General features: G+C 46.3%; 2 protein-coding genes across 6 annotated transcripts; both read left to right on the top strand.

Annotated features, from left to right (window-relative positions):
• Positions 1–107: 107 nt before the first annotated feature.
• On the top strand, positions 108–949 carry TEX54 (testis expressed 54). The gene is made up of 2 exons (XM_084773492.1): positions 108–528; positions 656–949. The coding sequence occupies exons 1-2, from the start codon at positions 459–461 to the stop codon at positions 865–867; spliced, it is 282 nt and encodes a 93-aa protein (XP_084629618.1). The 5' UTR covers positions 108–458; the 3' UTR covers positions 868–949.
• Positions 950–1,148: 199 nt separating this feature from the next.
• On the top strand, positions 1,149–17,358 carry STX5 (syntaxin 5). Of its 5 annotated transcripts, none has more exons than XM_084773480.1 (11): positions 1,149–1,287; positions 1,987–2,233; positions 2,602–2,672; positions 2,837–2,892; positions 3,113–3,183; positions 7,550–7,666; positions 7,755–7,811; positions 7,953–8,034; positions 8,558–8,664; positions 8,798–8,919; positions 15,752–16,218. In XM_084773480.1, the coding sequence occupies exons 2-11, from the start codon at positions 2,006–2,008 to the stop codon at positions 15,972–15,974; spliced, it is 1,134 nt and encodes a 377-aa protein (XP_084629606.1). In that variant the 5' UTR covers positions 1,149–1,287; positions 1,987–2,005; the 3' UTR covers positions 15,975–16,218. The 5 variants fall into 5 exon arrangements, with proteins under 5 accessions (XP_084629606.1, XP_084629607.1, XP_084629604.1 ...); XM_084773481.1 differs by lacking the exon at positions 1,149–1,287 and adding an exon at positions 1,400–1,610 and having other exon boundaries at positions 15,752–16,220; XM_084773478.1 differs by lacking the exon at positions 1,149–1,287 and adding an exon at positions 1,400–1,690 and having other exon boundaries at positions 15,752–16,220.
• The last annotated feature ends 1,469 nt before the right edge of the window (positions 17,359–18,827 follow it).

Genomic DNA, 18,827 nt, shown 5'->3' with positions numbered 1-18,827 from the left:
ATTTATTTCTTATGTATACAGGGTCCTCCCTGCATATATGGTTGCACAACAGAAGAGGGCGCCAGATCTCATTGTAGATGGTTATGAGTCATCATGTGGTTGCTGGGAATTGAACTGAGGACCTCTGGAAGTGCTGACAGTGCTCTTAACCTCTGAGCTCTCTCTCCAGCCCTGCCCCCCCCCCCCTTTTTAAAAAGTGTTTTTGCAGACAGGTTTCTTTGTGTAACAGTCTGGCTGTCCTGGGCTTGCTTTATGTAGACCAGGCTGGCCTCGAATTTAGTGGCCTCTGCCTCTGCTGGGATTAAAGGCATGCACCACCACTCAGGGTGAGAGCCTGAACCTTTTGTGATTGGAGAAAGGAAAGAGGGCTTGTGGGTGGGAGTCCTGACGTCACAAAAGCTGGGCCCAGAGCTAAGTAGGCCGAGGAGGCAGTAGAGTCCTGTGCCACCATTGGGGCCATGGGCTGCTGTCAAGACAAGGACCATCAGACCTCTGATGAGCAAGCAAGGGAAGACATGAACGAGGGAGGTAGGACCAGACACCAAAAAAGGGGGTTGCAGGAGTGGGAATGGGAGCAGGAGGTGCCCCCGAAGGGTCTGCCCCAAAGATGGGGCTGGGGAGAGAAGAACTAAAGTGGCCTTGGTGGTCCCTGCAGGCACCAACATCGACTTGGACAACACAGGCCGCCGTAAACAAAGATCTAACGAAAGTATTCTGATCACCGTGCTGTGGCGCAGGCTATCCCTGTTCAGCCGTCGGGGGTCCTCACGGTCAGGCAAAAGGCTCTCAGAACAGACTCAAAGGCAGGACAGTCAGATCCAGGAGCGCAAACGTGAAGGAAGCCACAAGGAACCAGAAAAGGGCTGACTTGAACCCTGGTTTCAGTCCTCCCCAACATCCAGAGAATAAAATTAATACTGTGGACCTGCCCAAAACACTCTTGCTTGGGCTTCCAGCTCCGTAGTAGACCCGGCCTCGGGCTCTTTAAGGCTCCCCTAGCCTAGCCCCCTGGGATCTGTTCCTCTTCCTTAGGGGGCGGGGCCGCGGCGGCAGTTTAGCCAATAGAAGAGCGGAGTCGAGCCTGCATGGGCAGAGGTGTGTTCTTGCCGTCTCTGGGCTTAAAAAAAAAGGCGTGGCACAGCGGCCACGTCACGGGGGTGGGGGTACGTGTGGGTGACGTGGCGGCTCCTGCTCTTTGGTTCGGTTTCGGCGGCTTACAAGTCCGGCGAGGAGGTGCCGACGGCCTGGGGAGAGTGGCAGTGGCGGCGACGGCAGGCAAGAGAGGAGGTAGGGATTCGCTCGAGTAGGAGTCTAGCCTCGGCCGGTCGGCTCAGCGTAGGGGCAGCGGCTTGACCGGGGTTCGGGGGGCCGGGGGGGGGCGGGGGGGGGGGAAAGGGAGCCAGGGGCAAGTCCTGCTGGCGGCTCCGCGTAAGCGAATACCTGGCTATCCAATCAGGAAAGGCCTTGTTGAGAAAGACTTCGGCCCTGTCCAATCAGTGGCTGCAGTCTTCCAACAGGCGGGGCTTTGACGGAGGTGGGACTTCCTGTTTCAAATAAACACTTTAAGAGGTTGCCCCCCTCCGCCCACCGAAGTGTGCCCACGTCTGGAGGTCGGTAGCCGTTTTTCCGTGAGAGGGTGAAGGAAATCTCGTATGTCAGAGGGCACGATTAAGACGGGCCAACTGCAAAGGTCTGTCTGGAGGCTCAGGGCCGCAAGACCAGGCTCTGGTTGTTTTCTCGACTTTAGGGCCCCCGGCCGGTGCTTTTGGGCATCAGAGCCAAGTTGGAAGGAGAATCTGAGGAGGCTTCGCCTTGGGCCTGGAGGAAGCTGCCCCTTCTCGTCGTGCCTGGGCTGCAGGAGCTGCGGGTGGCCTTGGGCTCGAACGTCTGTCAGATACGGGAAAGGGCCTGAGGATTTACTGGTTGAGGGGAGAGTTTTGGGGAAAGAGGGCTGTTTGGAGAATGACATTGTCCTCTCCACAACAGTCCGAGGTTATGCGACTCGATGATCCCGCGGAAACGCTACGGATCTAAGAACACGGATCAAGGTGTCTACCTGGGTCTCTCAAAGACGCAGGTTCTGTCCCCTGCAACTGCTGTCGGGAGCAGCAGTGACATCATCGCTCCGTTGCCCACCCCGGTGGCCCTGGTCCCCTCCCCTCCCGACACCATGTCCTGCCGGGATCGGACCCAGGAGTTCCGGTCAGCCTGCAAGTCGCTGCAGAGCCGTCAGGTAAGGACGTGGAGTGCGAAGAAGGGCAGGCGTGGGCATATTTACGTTGCTTACGTTTTGTTTGCTAGTTGTCTGAACTAACTTTACAACTCTTAGATGATCCGATCTTACCAATAGGAGCGAAGGAATTGTCTTCAATAGACGTTAAGAATAGTTTAAGTCACTTGTCCTAAATACCACAAACGATGAGTCAAGATTCAAACCTACATCAACTTTTTTTTTTCCTTAGCTACAAACCACTGCTAAACTTAGGTTGTCTGATGCCAGTAGCACCAGAGTGTTCAGTGAGCCTGTGAGGGAGCAGTGAAAAGCTCAGCATGAATAGTGAAGGGAACTAAAGTAGTCATTTCTTGACACCTACCTTTCAGAATGGAATCCAAACAAATAAACCAGCTCTACGTGCTGCCCGACAACGCAGTGAATTTACCCTCATGGCCAAGTGAGTTGGGGGAGGCTTCCTGGTGGGGTGATAGAATTGCCTAAGGCGGCCTAGATGTGCCTGTGGTGGTTTGGCTGAGTGGGGCTGGTCGTTGTGGCACTTACGGGGGGAATAGCCTCTTTCTTACCCTTTACCCCAACCATCTCACTGATGATCATTTGCAGGCACATTGGGAAAGATCTCAGCAATACATTTGCCAAGCTGGAGAAGCTAACCATCTGTGAGTGTTTGGGGGGTCTCTCCTAGGTGGGGCAGTAAAAGGTTGTGCTAGGAGGTGAGGCCTCTGGAGATTTTGTTTTTGTTTTTTTTCTTTGGTGCTGGGGATTTAAACCAGGGCTTTATGCCTTAAGGCAAGGGCTTCTACCACTGAACTGTATTCCTAGCCCTTTAAAATCTTGTCATTACCCTCACCTGTTCTAACATCTCACCTGTCTCTGCAGTGGCAAAGCGCAAGTCCCTCTTTGATGATAAAGCAGTAGAAATCGAGGAGCTAACATACATCATCAAACAGGTGAGCTGCTAGCCGTCAGGAGAGCCCAGCATTCTAATTAAATTACTTCCATCATTTTCCATCGTCACGAATCCCCAGGGTAAGTATCTAGACCCGTGCCCAAACACCCTGCGCCTCCATTGAGTCCTTAGACACTTAGGATCACCTAGCATTTATAAAGAACTGTTCTAGATGCTGATGAAACAAGAAGCGAGATTACTGTCTTCAAGGGCTCATTTTCCTTAAGAGTTACCCAGCTTCAGGAGCCTTGGCTTAAAATGAGTAGGAGTTAGCATAGAAGAGTTTTTACAAAAAGACAAATGAAACAGGATTCTGGGAAAGATTGACAGAAGTTACAGAATCTTAGCTGGACTCAGAGGACTCAGAGGTAGTTAGAAGGGCTGAATAGGCTGAGGAGGCTATATTCAGTGTTCCTTAGAAAAGGGGATCTGTGGCCAGGTGTAGTGGCGCACGCCTTTAATCCCAGCACTCAGAAGGCAGGGGCAGGCGGATCTCTGGGAGTTTGAGGCCAGCCTGGTCTACAGAGTGAAGTTCTAGGACAGCCAGGCTTGTACAGAGAAACTGTTTTAAAAGGAAGAAAGGAAAAAGCTCAAGTATCAGGTGTCACATCCTCTAGAATTAGTTTATGTTTGTCTTCAGTTCCTCCGACCTTTCTACTTGTCCAAAAAGAAAGAAAGAAAGAAAGAGAGTGGCGACGAAAGATACACAGATACCCCTGGGCCAAGTTCTTTGTTTTGGTTTTGAGATTGTTTAGATATATAGCCCAGGCTGGTGTTTTTATTTGTTCTTTAATATATTTATTTTAATGTATATAAGTAATCTGTCTTCACACACACACACCCAGAAGAGGGCATCACATCCCGTTATAGGTGGCTGTGAGCCACCATGTGCTTGCTAGAAATTCACCTCAGGATCTCTGGAAGAGCAGCCAGGGCTCTTAACCACTGAGCCATCGTCTCTCTTTGTAGACCAGATTAGTCTCGAACTCAAAGATCCACCTGCCGCTGCCTCCTAGATGCTGGCGTTAAAGGCCTTGCTGTCACGCATCGCTCCTGGTTGGTATTTACGTTGTGCCCAGGATTTCCTTTCTGCTTGTTCACAGATATATTACAAATGCTTATAGTAATGGCTGGCCTGACTGTTGGCTGCCTAAATGAGTAACTGGCAAGACGCTGTCGGTGTAACTGATGGCTAGTTGTAAAGAACATTGTGGACCTTGATGACAAGTGCAGGATGCTCCTGAGTGTTCTGGGTGACACAGAGTCTGATCTGGAATGTGAATGGGATAGGGTAGAGGCTGGGAAAGCAGCTCCTGTGGCTCTCTGGTACAGATAAGGTGGCAGAGGCCAAAGAGCAGACCTGGTTAAGGGGTGCTATGTTGATGATTAGATTACTATTAGGGTGTTACTACTTAGCATGTAAGAACTGTTTCACTGGCCGGTCGTGCACGCCTTTAATCCCAGCACTTCGGAGGCAGAGCCAGGCAGAACTGGCCAGCCTGGTCTCCAAAGCGAGTCCAGGACAGTCAAGGCTATACAGAGAAACTCTGTCTCAAAAAACAAAAAAAAACTATCCCATTGGATTCTGAAAATTATAAAGTGGCTTTGTTACCCACTTGGCATGTGACCTTGTGTGAGCTCCTAATTTCTGAGTTGTCTTATCAAGAAGGCAGAGATAAAGTACCTGTCCCACAGATGTTATGGGGATCATTTGTTTGCTTTTGTCAGTCACTGACGGTAGCTGAGACTACTGGATTGGTTGATCCAAGCTTACAGTATGGCCGAGGAAGTGATATTTGAGCTATGTCTGAACAGTGAGGAAAAGCAGTTCATCTGAAGATCTGGTGGGGATGCATCCCAAAAAGTAGGATATGGACATAGCAAAAGGAAAGATCTCAAGTGTGCTGAGAGTACAGAGGTTCAGAAAGCACAGGGGCAGTGGACAGACAGGGCCTGTGCAAAGCAGCTTAGGCATTTGCATGTGTTCTAATGGTTTGTTTTTATTTTATGAACTTGGGGTTTTGCCTGTATGTATGGCTGTGTGAGGGTGTCGGATCCCTGGAACGAGAGTTGCAGGCAGCTGTGAGCTGCCATGTGGGTGCTGGGAATTGAACCTGTGTCCTCTTGAAGAGCAGCCAGTGCTCTTAACCTCTGATCCATCTCTCCAGCCCCCGTTTGGATGTATTCTAAATTGAGTCATAAGCTCTTGGAAGATTTTTAGGCAGAGGGATGACAGTACCCCCCCTGATTTTGGTTTTGAAGATTACACTAGCCACAATTTAGACAGCAGATCATAGCAAGGCAAACTAGAAAGAGGGCAGCCAACTAAAGAGCTCTTGATGTTTTTTGAGAGTAGAGAAGAGGGTTATGGTACTTGAGTTAGAAAAGAAGATACTGTGGATAGGTTAGAATATATATACTAGAAGACAGAGTCAAAACGAACGAATATGAGGAAAAGGAGAATTTTGAGGTGTTTAAAACTTTTTTTTCTTTTGAAACAGGGTCTCATGTAGACCAGTTTGACCTTGAACTCCCAGAGTCCACCTGCTTCTGCCCCTTAAGTGGCTGGGATTAAAGGGATCCACCATCATGCCTGCTGCAAAACATTTGTATGAATGTTTTGTGTACATCTATCTGTTTGTAGCCCATTTGTGCCTGATGCTTGTGGATGCTGGAAGAAGGCATTGATACCCTAGAACTGCAGTTACAGATGGCTGTGCGCTACCATGTAGGGGTTGAAAGTTGAACTTGTGTCTTCTACAAGAGTAGCAAGTGCTCTTACCCACTAAGCCAGCTTTCCAGCGCATTTGTTTGCTTGTTTTTGGGTTTTTCAAGATAGGGTTTCTCTGTGTAGCCCTGGCCATCCTAGACTCGCTTTGTAGACCAGGCTGGCTTCTAACTCACAGAGAGATGCCTGCTTCTGCCTCCTGAGTGCTGGGATTAAAGGCCTGTGTCACCACGCCCTGCTACTATTTGTTTGTATTTTAAGATAGAGTCCATTCTGTAACTCAGACTGTAGACTGGTTTTACGTTCATCACAGTCCGCCTACCGCAGGTGGGATTGTAAGTATAAGCCACCATGACCAGCTAGGCATCTGGTGGGTGGTGGCACACTTAATAGAGTGGAGAAAGAAGCAGGGGAGATGTGGCTTGAGGGGATCGGTTACGAGTTGTCAAGTTTAAGGAGAGAAAGTTGTAAGATGCTTAAGTAGTAAATAAATAGCAGTTAATGAGCTTTTTTGTTTGTTTGGTTGGTTGGTTTAATGTTCTGGTTGGGGTGCAGGGAAGGAAATCCAGGCCTGTGTCTGCTGCCCCACACCCCAGGCTTCCTATTATATGTGACACAGTACTGAGTGTGTGCTAAGTAAGCTCTTAGTGGATGATGGTCCTGTCCCTCAGTAACAGAGATGATATCCGTACGATGGTGTTAGGTAGGCTAAGGAGCTATGGGAGATTAGAAGCCTTTACCTTAAGCTCTTGCATTGGAAATAGTACTCTCCCCAAGCTAGAACCCAAGGGAAGGAGCTACTATGGCAAACAAACCCTGAAGTGCATTTGGGTGAGAAACTCTAAAAGGATAGACCTGTCATTGGTGAGTCTAGGGGTCTGAAGAGAAGTGAGGTTCTGTCTACTTAGAAAGTCTCTAGAAATGCTTGGATTTAATCTTAAGTTAATTTCTCACTATTTAAAAATTTTTAATTCTATTTATTTGTGTTTGGGGGGGGCGGCGCCCGAGTGCCGTGGCCTGCATGTGGAGTTGGTTATCTTCTTCCCCAGCATGGTGCCCTGGGGTTGGATCCTGGCTGCTAGGCACCACAGCAAGCGTCTTTATCTGCTGAACCATCTTGCTGGCCCTTGTGTCTACTATTCTTAGTGCCTTCCGTCTCCTCCTGGGTCATGGTATATTGGGACAGGTTTTTCTGCCCTCATGTGGAAAATGAGATGCAGGTGACAGGCTGTGATATGAAGTCACAGTATATGGCTTTGAATAAATAATCACAGCTAATCTTTTGCAGTATTAGAAATTCTCTGTAAAGATTTGCTTCTTTGAAGCATCTAGGAAACTAGAGCTTGCCTTTTCTGGAGTATTACTCAAGTACTCTGTCAGCATGCTCTAGGTACAAGATTTTGGCCTTCGTAAGGGTTCTGTGGCTTCTGGGGTAACGTATAACACCTTCCTTTTTCTGGCTTTTCTCTGCAAGAAATGAACAGAGCTTGCAAAGTCCTAGTGCTATCTTCTTGACCTGACTAGACGCTCACTCTACTAGTAGGTCTTAGCATGTCCTCTCTGCCAGAGATGGTCATAGACAGAGCCAGTGACTGAAGACTCCCTGCTTAACTAAGCTCTTCCTCTGCTCTCTTACCAGGACATCAACAGCCTCAACAAACAAATTGCTCAGCTTCAAGAGTTTGTGAGGGCCAAGGGCAACCAGAGTGGCCGGCACCTGCAGACCCATTCTAACACCATTGTAGTTTCATTACAGGTGGGACTTTGGGGATGGAAGGAGGAAGGGAGGGAGGGAATAACAGGAAGTATCTTCTTCGAATGACCCAATTGTCCTTGCTTTTTAGTCAAAATTGGCTTCCATGTCCAATGACTTCAAGTCAGTTTTAGAAGTGAGGACTGAGGTAAGCATGATCTCTGTGTGGGTAAGAATCTATGGTATGATCCAAGAAGAAAAAGGGAAGGGGGCGTGTTAGCCAGAGTCATGGGGTCAACATACCAACTTTCCAGAGACTCAGAACCTTTGCATTTCCCTCCAACATCAGAATCTGAAACAGCAGAGGAACCGTCGGGAACAGTTTTCCAGGGCACCAGTGTCAGCCTTGCCCCTTGCTCCTAACCACCTTGGTAAGTCAGAGATCATATGGGAAGCCATATTGTGTGGTGGCATCCTCTGTACTAAATGCAGGTGTGGAATAGGAGAGTGGAGGGCCAGGATAGTACTAGGCATTATCTCAGAGGACAAACCTGGTTTTGGAGTTTCATGGCCCCCACTTAACCCCTGTGTCTTCTCATGGGGCAAATGCAAACGTATTCAGAAGAATGACTCTAATTTTTGTGTGCTTAGTCATTCTCTCATTTAATTTCATAGCTATCCTTTGGAGAAGCAACTATTGTTAGCTCCATTTTACAGATGAGGAAACTGAGGCTCAGATTAAATAATCTACCCAGCACTGGATTTAAATCTAGTGCCAGTGAGTTTTGGTGTGCTTGATTCTGTTTTTAGAGTTGGGATCTCCTGTAGCTTGGGCTAGCCTCTCAATTGTTATTAGCCAAGGACTATTGCTAGTTTAACAGGCATGTGCCACCACACCATTCCCTGAACCTGCTTTTAACCATTAAAATGTGCCACGTCCTGTTTCCTTCCCAGGAGGTGGCCCCATAGTTTTGGGAGCAGAGTCTCGAGCCTCTAGGGACGTGGCCATCGACATGATGGACTCTAGAACAAGCCAGCAGCTTCAGCTCATTGACGAGCAGGTACCGAGGTTCTGAAATCAGAGGACCAGCTCCTCCTGTTGTCTTTTGTGTCCCCCAGAGGGTTTGGATTGTGTCATGGTGAAAGAGTCTTAAAAGCTCAGGCCCTAGTTCATGCTGCTTTTTTCTTCTGAAGGACTCCTACATCCAGAGTCGGGCAGACACCATGCAGAACATTGAGTCTACAATCGTTGAGCTGGGCTCCATTTTTCAGCAGTTGGCACACATGGTTAAAGAACAGGAGGAAACGATTCAGAGGTGAGACGCTCTCACCCCACACAGTGGATTGGCATCCGCAGGGCAGCTTGGTTTGCTTTGGAAGAGTAGAGTGGACCCTGCCCACTGATGAGGCTGGTGTGGTGACGCACGCCTTCAGCACTCTGGAGGCAGAAACAGTCAGATCTCTAAATTTGAGGCCACCCTGGTCTACATAGTGAGTTCAAAGACAGCCAGGGTGGGCTATGTAGAGAGATCCTTAAAAAAAGAAAGGAGGAACAGAAGTGAGGGCCTGGAAGTACAGTCTGGCGGTGGACTGATTGCCTGCCGCACACGAGAGCTTAGCTCTGTCTTCAGAATCTTAGGAAAAAAGGAAAGAGAGTACCGTGGAGCCAGCCAACTGGCTTAGCCGGGAAAGGCATTTTCTGCATAAGCCTAGTGACAGGAGTTTGATAACTGCAACCAGGTGAAAATGAAAAAGTCCAATGTCAAAGAGTTGTCTTCTGACCAGCACATATATGCCTCCATAATAATAAATAAAATAAACAGCTGAAAAGGGAGCACAGTGTGCAGACCTTAAAATCCAGCTACTTAAGCATTGTTTGAGCCCAGGAGTTCAAGGCCAGCCTTGCCAATGCAGTGAAGCTCTGTTTAAATTTTTTTTCTTTTTTAGAATTACTTATCATGGATACAGTGTTCTGCCTGCATGTGTGCCTACACACCAGAAGAGAGCACCATACCTCATTAAAGATGGTTATGAGCTACCATGTGGTTGCTGGAAATTGAACTTAGGACCTTTGGAAGAATATCCAGTGCTCTTAACCTCTGAGCCATCTCTCCAGCCCCTCAAAATATTTTTTTAAGAGATTGTTCAGCAGTTAAGAGCCCTTGTTCCTTTTCCAGAGGACCTAGGTTCAGTTCCTAGCACTCACATGCTGTTTCACAGTCGTCTTTACCAGGGGATGAGGCGCTCTCTCTTCTGCCCACCACAGGCATCAGGCCTGCAAGCATATACAGACATGCAGTCAGGCAAAGCACACTGTAAAGATGTTTTAAAATTAATAAATCTAATTTTTTAATTAAAAATTTTATGAGAGCTGGGTATTATGGCATATGCCTTTAGTCCCAGTACTCCAAAAGTAGAGGCAGGCAGATCTCTTGAGTTTTATTGTTGTTGTTATTTTGATTTGTTTTTAGATGTATTTTTTATTTTATTTATTTTTCTAAAGATTTACATAAACAATGTTCTACCTGCATGTATGCCTGCATACTAGAGAAGGGCACCAGATCCCATTACAGATGGCTGTGAGCCACCATGTGCTTGCTGGGAATTGAACTCAGGACCTCTGGAAGAGCAGACAGTGCTCTCAACCTCTGAGCCATTTAATTAGCCTTAATTGCTGAGCTATTTCTCCAATCCTAACATATCTTGAGTTGGATGCCAGCCTAGTTTACATAGCAAGTTCCAGGCTAGTCAAGTCTACTGGTGAAATCTTGTCTCAAACAAAGAAAACATGATTTCAGTGTTGTCTTCATTCTGTTGTTAATCCAAAAAATTATATTTTATTTATTTATTTATTTTGTTTTTTTGAGACAGGGTTTCTCTCTGTAGCCTTGGCTGTCCTCGAACTCAGAGTGATCCGCCTGTCCCTGCCTCCCAAGTGCTGGGATTATAGGCATGTGCCTGGACTTGCTTTTGTAGACCATGTTGGCCTTTTAAAGGTGTACGCCACCACACCCAGAGAAATTGTAATTTCAAATAGTGAATTTTTATGTTGTTGGAGGCAGGCTCTCATGTCTTAGCTCATGGTAGCTTTAAGTTCACTCGTAGTTTCTGTGTAGCTGAGGCTGGCCTTGAAAGCCTGATCTGCTTCCATCTCAGGGTTAGGGGAATAGACAGGTGCTATCATCCTGACTAATTTTCAGTTTTAAGATTACCATTTGGGAACCAGGTAAGTTTGAAGACCACCCTTAGCAATTTAGAAAGCAAGCTCTTACTTCAGAACGTAAGAATAAATGATCTAGAGAGTGGCTCAGGAAATGGCTCAGTGGGTAAAAAGTATTTGTTGCACAAACAGAAGGACCTGAGTTCAGTTTCCCAGCACTCGTGCAAGGGCCTCACACACTTGAAACCCTAGAGGGGCAAGGCGAGGAGCAGAGACAGACAGATCACAGGAGCTCACTAGCCTAGCCAAAACAGCAAGATTTGGGTTAAGTGAGAGACACAAAGGTGTCTGTCTCAAGAAAGAACATAACAGAACAGGGTACCTGACTTAACTGTACTGTGCGCATAGGCATGCAGAGACTGAAGAGATTGCTCAGTGGTTTAAGAGTACTCACTGCTCTTACAGAGAACCCAAGTTTAGTTCCAGCACCTATATCAGATGACTTAAACCACCTATAACTCTTAGGTCCAAAATGACCCATCATCTCCACAGACGAATACATACACTTAGTTAAAATGTTTAAAAAAAAAAAAGCTGGGCGTGGTAGCGAATACCCATAATCCCAGCAGACACAGGCACTGTGAGTTTGAGGCCAGCTGGTCTGCAAAGCAAGTCTAGGACAACCAAGGCTACACAGACCCTGTCTTGAAAAACTAAAAAAAAAAAAAGAAAAAAAATTGGAGGAGACTGGTGTGGTGCACATAGGAGATGAAGACAGAACGAGAAGTTGTTGTTGTTTTGGTTTTTTGAGACAGGGTTTCTCTGTGTAGCCCTGTCAGTCCTGGACTCACTTGTAGACCAGGCTGGCCTTGAACTCACAGAGATCCGCCTGCCTCTCAAGAAGAAGTTAAAGGTTATCAGCTACATAGGAAATTCAAGGCCAGCCTGAGCTTTATTTTAAGTCCCAGTTCCTAGAAGCAAACTAAGGATGCACACAATAATAGAAGGCTTACTTGCTGTCTAGGACTTACTAGGTCTGTGGATTCAGTCTTGGTACCACAGAGGAAAAGGAGAAAGCAAAAAGAACAAACAACCTTTTCTAGGAGTTTGTTTCAGAATGCAGCAAGGAAGTCAGGTTTCATTGCTTGTTATTTATAATACTGTATTCTGAAGACTGAGATTGGGAGGATTGTGGATTTGAAGCCAGCTTATGTGGACAACTTCATAAGACTCAGTTTCAAAAATAATTAAAAGATGGTGGCTGGAGAGATGGCACAGTGGTTAAGAGCATTGGCTGTTCCTCCAGAGGATCTGGGTTTAAATCTGACTATCCCCATGGCCTAATACAGCCACTTGTGACACCAATTCCAGGGGACCTAGCATCCTTTTTTGGCCTCCACAGGTACCAGGAGGCATGTGGTACACATATATACAGGCAAAACACCCATACACATACAGGTACCAGGAGGCATGTGGTACACATATATACAGGCAAAACACCCATACACATACAAGAAAAAGAGCGTGATAAAGCAAGGTGCCATATGCAGCTCTTGTGCCACAAGACAAAAGTGAAAATAGGAGGAATGGAGAAAAGAATCTAAAATCAAACACGTTATATTCTTCTAATCTACACATCTTTTTTAAAAAGTTGATATTTTAAAATTATCATCATTATTATTATTTGGTTTCTTTGAGACAGGGTTTCTCTGTGTAGCCTTGGCTGTCGTGGACTCACTTTGTAGACCAGGCTGGCCTCGAACTCACAGAGACCCACCTGCCTCTGCCTCCCAAGTGCTGAAATTACAGGCATGCGCCACCACACCTGGCTTATCAAAGGCATATTACAAATTAAAAACAACAATAAAGAGAACACTATATGTAGCATGGACCCGTAATCCTGGGAAGCAGAGGCAGGACTGTCAACCAGCCTCTGTCTCAAAAAACAAATTGATCCTTACTTACCCATCAGTCACAAGGATATTAGATTTAAAACAATCTGGCTTGTGGAGCTTCTCAGGAAGGGGAATTACAATTCTTACAAAGCTGATCTGGAGCTGGGCATGGTGGTACACTTTAAAAAAAAAAAAAGAAAGAAAGAAAAAAGAAAAGGTTTATTTATTATGTATATACAATGTTCTGCCTGCATGTAATACCTGCAGGCCAGATAAGGACACCAGATCTCATAGATGGTTTTGAGCCACCATGTGGTTGCTGGGATTTGAACTCAGGAACTCTGCAAGAGTATCTAGTGCTCTCCTCTAAGCCATATCTCCAGCCTCTCCAATGTTATTTCCAGAACCAAATGCAGGGGCTAGAGATATGGCTCAGTGGTTAAGAGCACTGACTGCTCTTCCAGAGGTCATGAGTTCAAATCCCACATGGTGGCTCACAACCATCTATAATGTGACCTGATGCCCTCTTCAGCACTGTGTACATAATAAAAAATAAATAAATCTAAAATAAAATAGAGAACCAAATACAGGCTCCAGAGGCCCTGCTTATGTTATTTTGTATGGGCTACTTGAGAGAAAATACTGTATATGTTGTATTTCATAGGAAGCTTTATATCAGGGAGGTATCAGATGTAATCCCCTCAGCCCTCTTGTCAGGCTGGGATAAATCCCAAGACATTGTACATGCTAGTCAGTGCTCTGCCACTGAGTTACATACTCAGTCGTTGGTTTTTAGCCTTTTCCCTCTTGAATTTAAAACTCCAGGCAGGGACCTGTGAGATGGCCCAGCAGGTAAGGATGCTTGCCACGAAGCCCGGAGGCCGGTTACCTCTGGAACCCACATAGTCAAAGGAGAACCAATTCCCACATCATGTCCTTTGGCCTCCCCACATGAGGGCCATGGCACACTCACATACACACAAAAGTAAAAAAAAAAAAAAAAAAAATACTGTAAAGTTACATTCAGACACAGATTACATGTACTTAATTGTGAAGGATTTTCCAGTCTGTTCTGTAACCCTGCCTGGCATAGAACTCTGACCGCCTCCGCCTCCCAAATGCTGAGATAAGGCCTGTACAACCACCCAGCTTCTTGCTTTTTTTTTTTTTTTTAAGCTTTTTGAGATGGGGATTCTCTGTGTATCCCTGGCTGCCCTGGACTTATTTTGTAGACCAGGCTGGCCTCAACTCAGAGATATTGGACTACTTCTGCCTCCCAGAGTGCTGGAATTATAGGCATGCACCACCGTGCCTGGCTTTTGGACACTTCTTAACTGAAAAAAAATGTTTTTCCATAAGGAATGTTTGCACATGCCTTTAAAGATTTATTTATTTTTGTGTATAGTGTGTTTCACCTGCATGCCAGAAGAGGGCACCAGATATCAGTATGGGTGGTTGTGAGCCACCATGTGGTTGCTGAGAATTGAACTGAGGACCTTTGGAAGAGCAGCCAGTGCTCTTAACCTCTGAGCCATCCCTCCAACCCCTGTACAAGCCTTTAACCCCAGCATTCTGAAGACAGGTGGATCTCTATGTGTTCCAAGCCAGCCTGGTTTACATAGTGAGTTTTAGGTCAGCCAGGGCTGTACAGGGAGATCTTGTCTAAATAAATAATAAATAAAACAAGCCATCAAGCTGGTGTGTTGGCACATGCCTGTAATCCTAGCATTCAGGAGAGCAGAGGCAGGTGGGATCTCTGAGTTCAAGGCCAGCCTGAGCACAGTGCAGTGGAGTTGTTTCTCTCTTACCATGTGGATCCCAGGGATCAAAGCCAAATCCTCAGATAGGTACCCTACCTGCTGTGCCATCTTTTCAACCTTTGTATCTTATATACTAGGTTACATTTATAAGGATTATCTATTTTGTAAAGCAAAGCTATTCATAATTGACATTATGCATTTTTGTTTTGTTTTGTTTTGTTTTTGAGACAGGATTTCTCTGTGTAGCCTTGGCTGTCCTGGACTCACTTTGTAGACCAGGCTTGCCTCAAACTCACAGAGACCCACCTGCCTCTGCCTCCCAAGTGCTGGGATTAAAGTATGCACCACCATGCCTGGCTGACATTATGAGTTTTATTCATTGTGAGATAACAAATGTACTCACATTAAAAAATACAATTAAATACACAAATACAATTTTAATGGTTTTCAAAACAGAGTTTCTATATGTAGCCTTGGCTGTCCTGAACTCACTCTGCAGACCAGGCTTATCCTCGACTCAGAGACTGCACTACCTCTGCCTCATAAAGTGCTGGGATTACAGGTGTACACCACCATTCCCAGCTCTTTTTTTTTTTTTTTCATACTCTCTCAGTTGGCTGAGCCTATGTGTTCTGGAGTGGTCTTTTTGTTTTTCCCTTAGACAGGGTTTCTCTGTGTAGCCTTGGCTGCCCTAGACTCACTTTGTAGACAAGGCTGGCCTCGAACTCACAGCGATCCACCTGCCTCTGTCTCCTGAGTGCTGGGATTAAAGGCGTGCACCACTACCACCTGACTAAGACAGGGTTTTTATGTATAGCCTTGTAACTCACTCTGTAGACCAGGCTAGCCTTGAACTCTGCTTGCTGAGTGCTGAAATTAAAGGTGTGCGCCACCCACCACCATCCTTGGCTACTTTATTCTTTTGAGGTAGGGTTTCTCCCTTAGCCTAAAACTAGAGCAAAACCCAGCTCTTCAAGTTATCCACTGTGCTATGGTTGTGGGCACAAAGAAGACCGTGGCTATCTTGCTATGTGGCTACTAGAATCCAAATTCAAGTCCTTGGTTGCTGAGCAAGCACTTTTCCTACTGTGCTATCTACTCAGCCACAATATTTAGGTTTTAGGATTGCATATGTACATTGCCTGGGGAGGGTTTTGTTTGCCTCAGTAACTTTTCAAAATGGCCCTTCCTCTGACGACATGTCCCTGTAGGTAATGCTCTCTGGATGTAAGGATGACCTGTGTGATCCTTTCCCTTTGAGTTCCTGTCTATATTAAGTTGGTCCCATAGTCCAACCAGAATTTTCTTTTTTTTTCTTTTTTTTTTTTTAAAGATTTATTTATCACACATACACAATGCTCTGCCTGCATGCACACCAGAAGAGGGCACCAGATTTCACTACAGATGGGTGTGAGCCATCATGTGGTTGCTGGGAATTGAACCCAAGACCTCTGGAAGAGCAGCCAGCGCTCCCAACCTCTGAGCCATCTCTCCAGCCCCAACCAGAATTTTCTTACTGTAATGGTCTGAACTCCCCCCCCATTATCACAAATTAATACATGTTCATTACCTGAAAAAAAAAATCAGTGCTAATGAGTAAAAATTACACCACTAAAAGAGGAATAAGACCACGGCCCTCACAGTGGAGAATGTCAGAAGCTTCTGGATCTAGGTAATTCTTCTTGATACTAATGCTAGAACTTATGGGTGGAGGTACTCTGAGAGGCAACACGCTTTGGTGCCTTACTTCTGTAGGTGTTGTCTTATATGACAAGCAAAGTTGGATGTCATTTCATGGGGTGTGTAAAGTTAGTAAAGTATACATTAAAAGCATGTTTATTTGAACAAAAAAAAATTACAGCACTTGGGGTGCTCATATGGGTTGGGGGATATTTAGCTCACTGAAAGTTGAAACCTTCTGAAAGTAGGTAGGCTTTATATCAATCTCATTTTTCAGATGTGGAAAATAGACTTTGGTAAAATAATTCAATCATAAGCTAGAAACTGGCAACATTTTCAAACTAGAGTCAAGCATGGTCTCCTAACTCAAAACACGAGTAAATACTCATACAAATACACACAAGATCACATAGTGCAAGACTTGACTTCCACACATGGTGAGCACCATTCCATATCAATAAATGGATGTCATCAGCATTCTTTCTAACCCAGTGTCCTTCTGTTTTCTCTCCCGGCTGTTTCCAGGATCGATGAGAATGTGCTTGGAGCCCAGCTGGATGTTGAGGCCGCCCATTCAGAGATTCTCAAGTACTTCCAGTCAGTCACCTCCAATCGGTGGCTCATGGTCAAAATCTTCCTCATCCTCATTGTCTTCTTCATCATCTTTGTGGTCTTCCTTGCCTGAACCCTCCTCTCACTCTGAGGCACTCCATGGAGGACTTGGGACCTTCCTGGGAGGCCGAGTGGCCACTGTTGATTAAGCCTGTGCAGTGTGGTTGGGAGAAAGGCCATTTCCTTGGAACTGCTAAGAATGGCCAGTATCCCTGATTGCCCACCCTTGTCTCTGGCCACTCTGTCCTATCCTCAGGCCCATGAAACACACTGGTTCTGGATTTGGACTCTGCTGTGAAGTAGCTGGGAGCAGAAGCCAGCTAGGAGCCAGTGGGGAGGTTGTCTCCACCATGAGATTTTTTATAAACCCTTCCCAGCCGCCCCCAAAGGTGTAAATGGCAGCAAGAGGAGATATTAACCCCTCCTTGCCTTGAGAATGAGGCAAGGAAGTAAAACTCTCCCAGGGACCAACTTTATCATCTGGGTTAGTTAGAACTTGACTGCCTTCCTCACTTCACTGTGTGAGGTGAGGGGGCTCTGAGCCCTACAGTTGCCTGCACAAACCTGACTTTGGCTACTGGTGACTTTCAATCTGCCAAATGTGCTGCAACCTGTTTCCTCCCAATTACAGCAAGACTGTCAGCTTCACTAGCGATGTTGTCGTTTATGGGTGGGATTGTCAAGGGCTTCAGCAGGAAGCAAACAATTGCTCAATACCAGAATCAAAAGGGTTGAGTCCGAAGCTCTAAGGGGGCCCACTGATAAGTAGGATAGCTTTGGGGCTCGGAACCAACAACTCTATCCTCAGAAGTAACCAAATACAAACAGCACTTCATTAGAATTTCCCTTTGAACTGGAGCTGAGTGGGTTCATAATTGGATGGTACTTCTGAGCAGTGTTTGAGCTCGCTGCTGGGAGAAGAGCATCTGTACCCAATTTTTGGCACCTTCTAAGACCCTCAGCAAATCAAACCAGCCATGGAAAATGACCCACCTAACAAACACCCTGAAGGGAAGTGGATGAGCTGTTTCCATCCCTATCAGTGACCCATCTACTCCCCCCTCCCCCAACCAACCCCCACCCTGACCCCATCCCCCCCAGGCAGCATCTGACTCCAAGGAACCTCAGGCTATGATAGTCATTACTGTTTCCTAGAAGAGCTCTTGGGTTTGTCATTTAAAATTTTCAAGTCAGACGTGGTGGTGCACACTTTAATCCCAGCGCAGAAGCAGGTGGATCACTGAGTTCAAGACCAGCCAGGTCTACAAAGCAAGTCCTAGGCTACACAGAGAAACCCTGCCTTGAAAAAAATTTCTATCACAGCAGGGTGGGTGGCACACACCTTTAATCCCAGCATTTGGGAGGCAGAATCAGGTGTACCTCTGAGTTTGAGGCCAACTTGGTCTACAAAGTGAGTTCCAAGACAGCCAGGGTTACACACACAGAAACCTTGTCTCAAAATTTAAAAAAAAAAAATTAAAAATCCAATCACTGCTAGCAACTTTTGCCTATATACCTAGCTGGCCTGGGTCATCTATTAGGCATAATGGTGGCTAGAGCGCTACAACCCTGATTTTGTTTTGATATTCTATAGCCTCGGCTACATACTTACTTTGTCGAACTCCCAAGTACTGAGACAAAGGACAATTTTTAGGGGATGGGGGAGGTCTCTACACAGCTCTGGCTGTCCTCGAAATGTCTATATAGACCAGGCTGGCCTCAAATTCAGAGATCCACCTGCCTTCCAAATGCTGGGTTTAAAGGCGTGCACCACTACACCCGGCTTGATACTATCTTTTTAGTTCAGTAATTTGTGGAGGACTGCAAGGACAGTTTCGTTTAGTTCACACTGGGTAATGACACTGAGCCAGGCGCCCTGGAGCACGAAAAGTTGCATTAGTTAAGGTTCCTGCTCTAGTGGAGCTTTACATTCCAATTTTCTATTTCGTCATAATCCATCGTAGAGGCGAGGAAAGCTGGGTGGGCATAGCCCGCGGCTGGCAAGGAGCTGAGCTGCGACTTACACGCTGCCGGGATCCCACCGGCGGAAGCTGTGAGCCGTTAACCCGTTCAGAGACCAGGTCTTCTGTGCGGCCCTCGTCCCTGCTCCTCTTGAG

The sequence above is a fragment of the Acomys minous genome (genome assembly GCF_964271855.1).
Source record: "Acomys minous genome assembly, chromosome: 2".
Taxonomy (NCBI): Eukaryota; Metazoa; Chordata; class Mammalia; order Rodentia; family Muridae; genus Acomys; species Acomys minous.
Note: the sequence above shows the minus strand (reverse complement) of the source record. Positions and strands in the feature narration are given on the sequence as shown.

What these genes read in the sequence shown, in the direction of transcription:
- TEX54 (XM_084773492.1), top strand. Translation starts at nt 459, where the DNA reads ATGGGCTGCTGTCAAGACAAGGACCATCAGACCTCTGATGAGCAAGCA. An exon ending in GGAAGACATGAACGAGGGAG is followed by an intron (nt 529 to 655) that starts GTAGGACCAGAC and finishes TGGTCCCTGCAG; the next exon opens with GCACCAACATCGACTTGGAC.
- STX5 (XM_084773478.1), top strand. Translation starts at nt 1,653, where the DNA reads ATGTCAGAGGGCACGATTAAGACGGGCCAACTGCAAAG. An exon ending in AGTCGCTGCAGAGCCGTCAG is followed by an intron (nt 2,234 to 2,601) that starts GTAAGGACGTGG and finishes CCTACCTTTCAG; the next exon opens with AATGGAATCCAAACAAATAA. An exon ending in GCTGGAGAAGCTAACCATCT is followed by an intron (nt 2,893 to 3,112) that starts GTGAGTGTTTGG and finishes CTGTCTCTGCAG; the next exon opens with TGGCAAAGCGCAAGTCCCTC.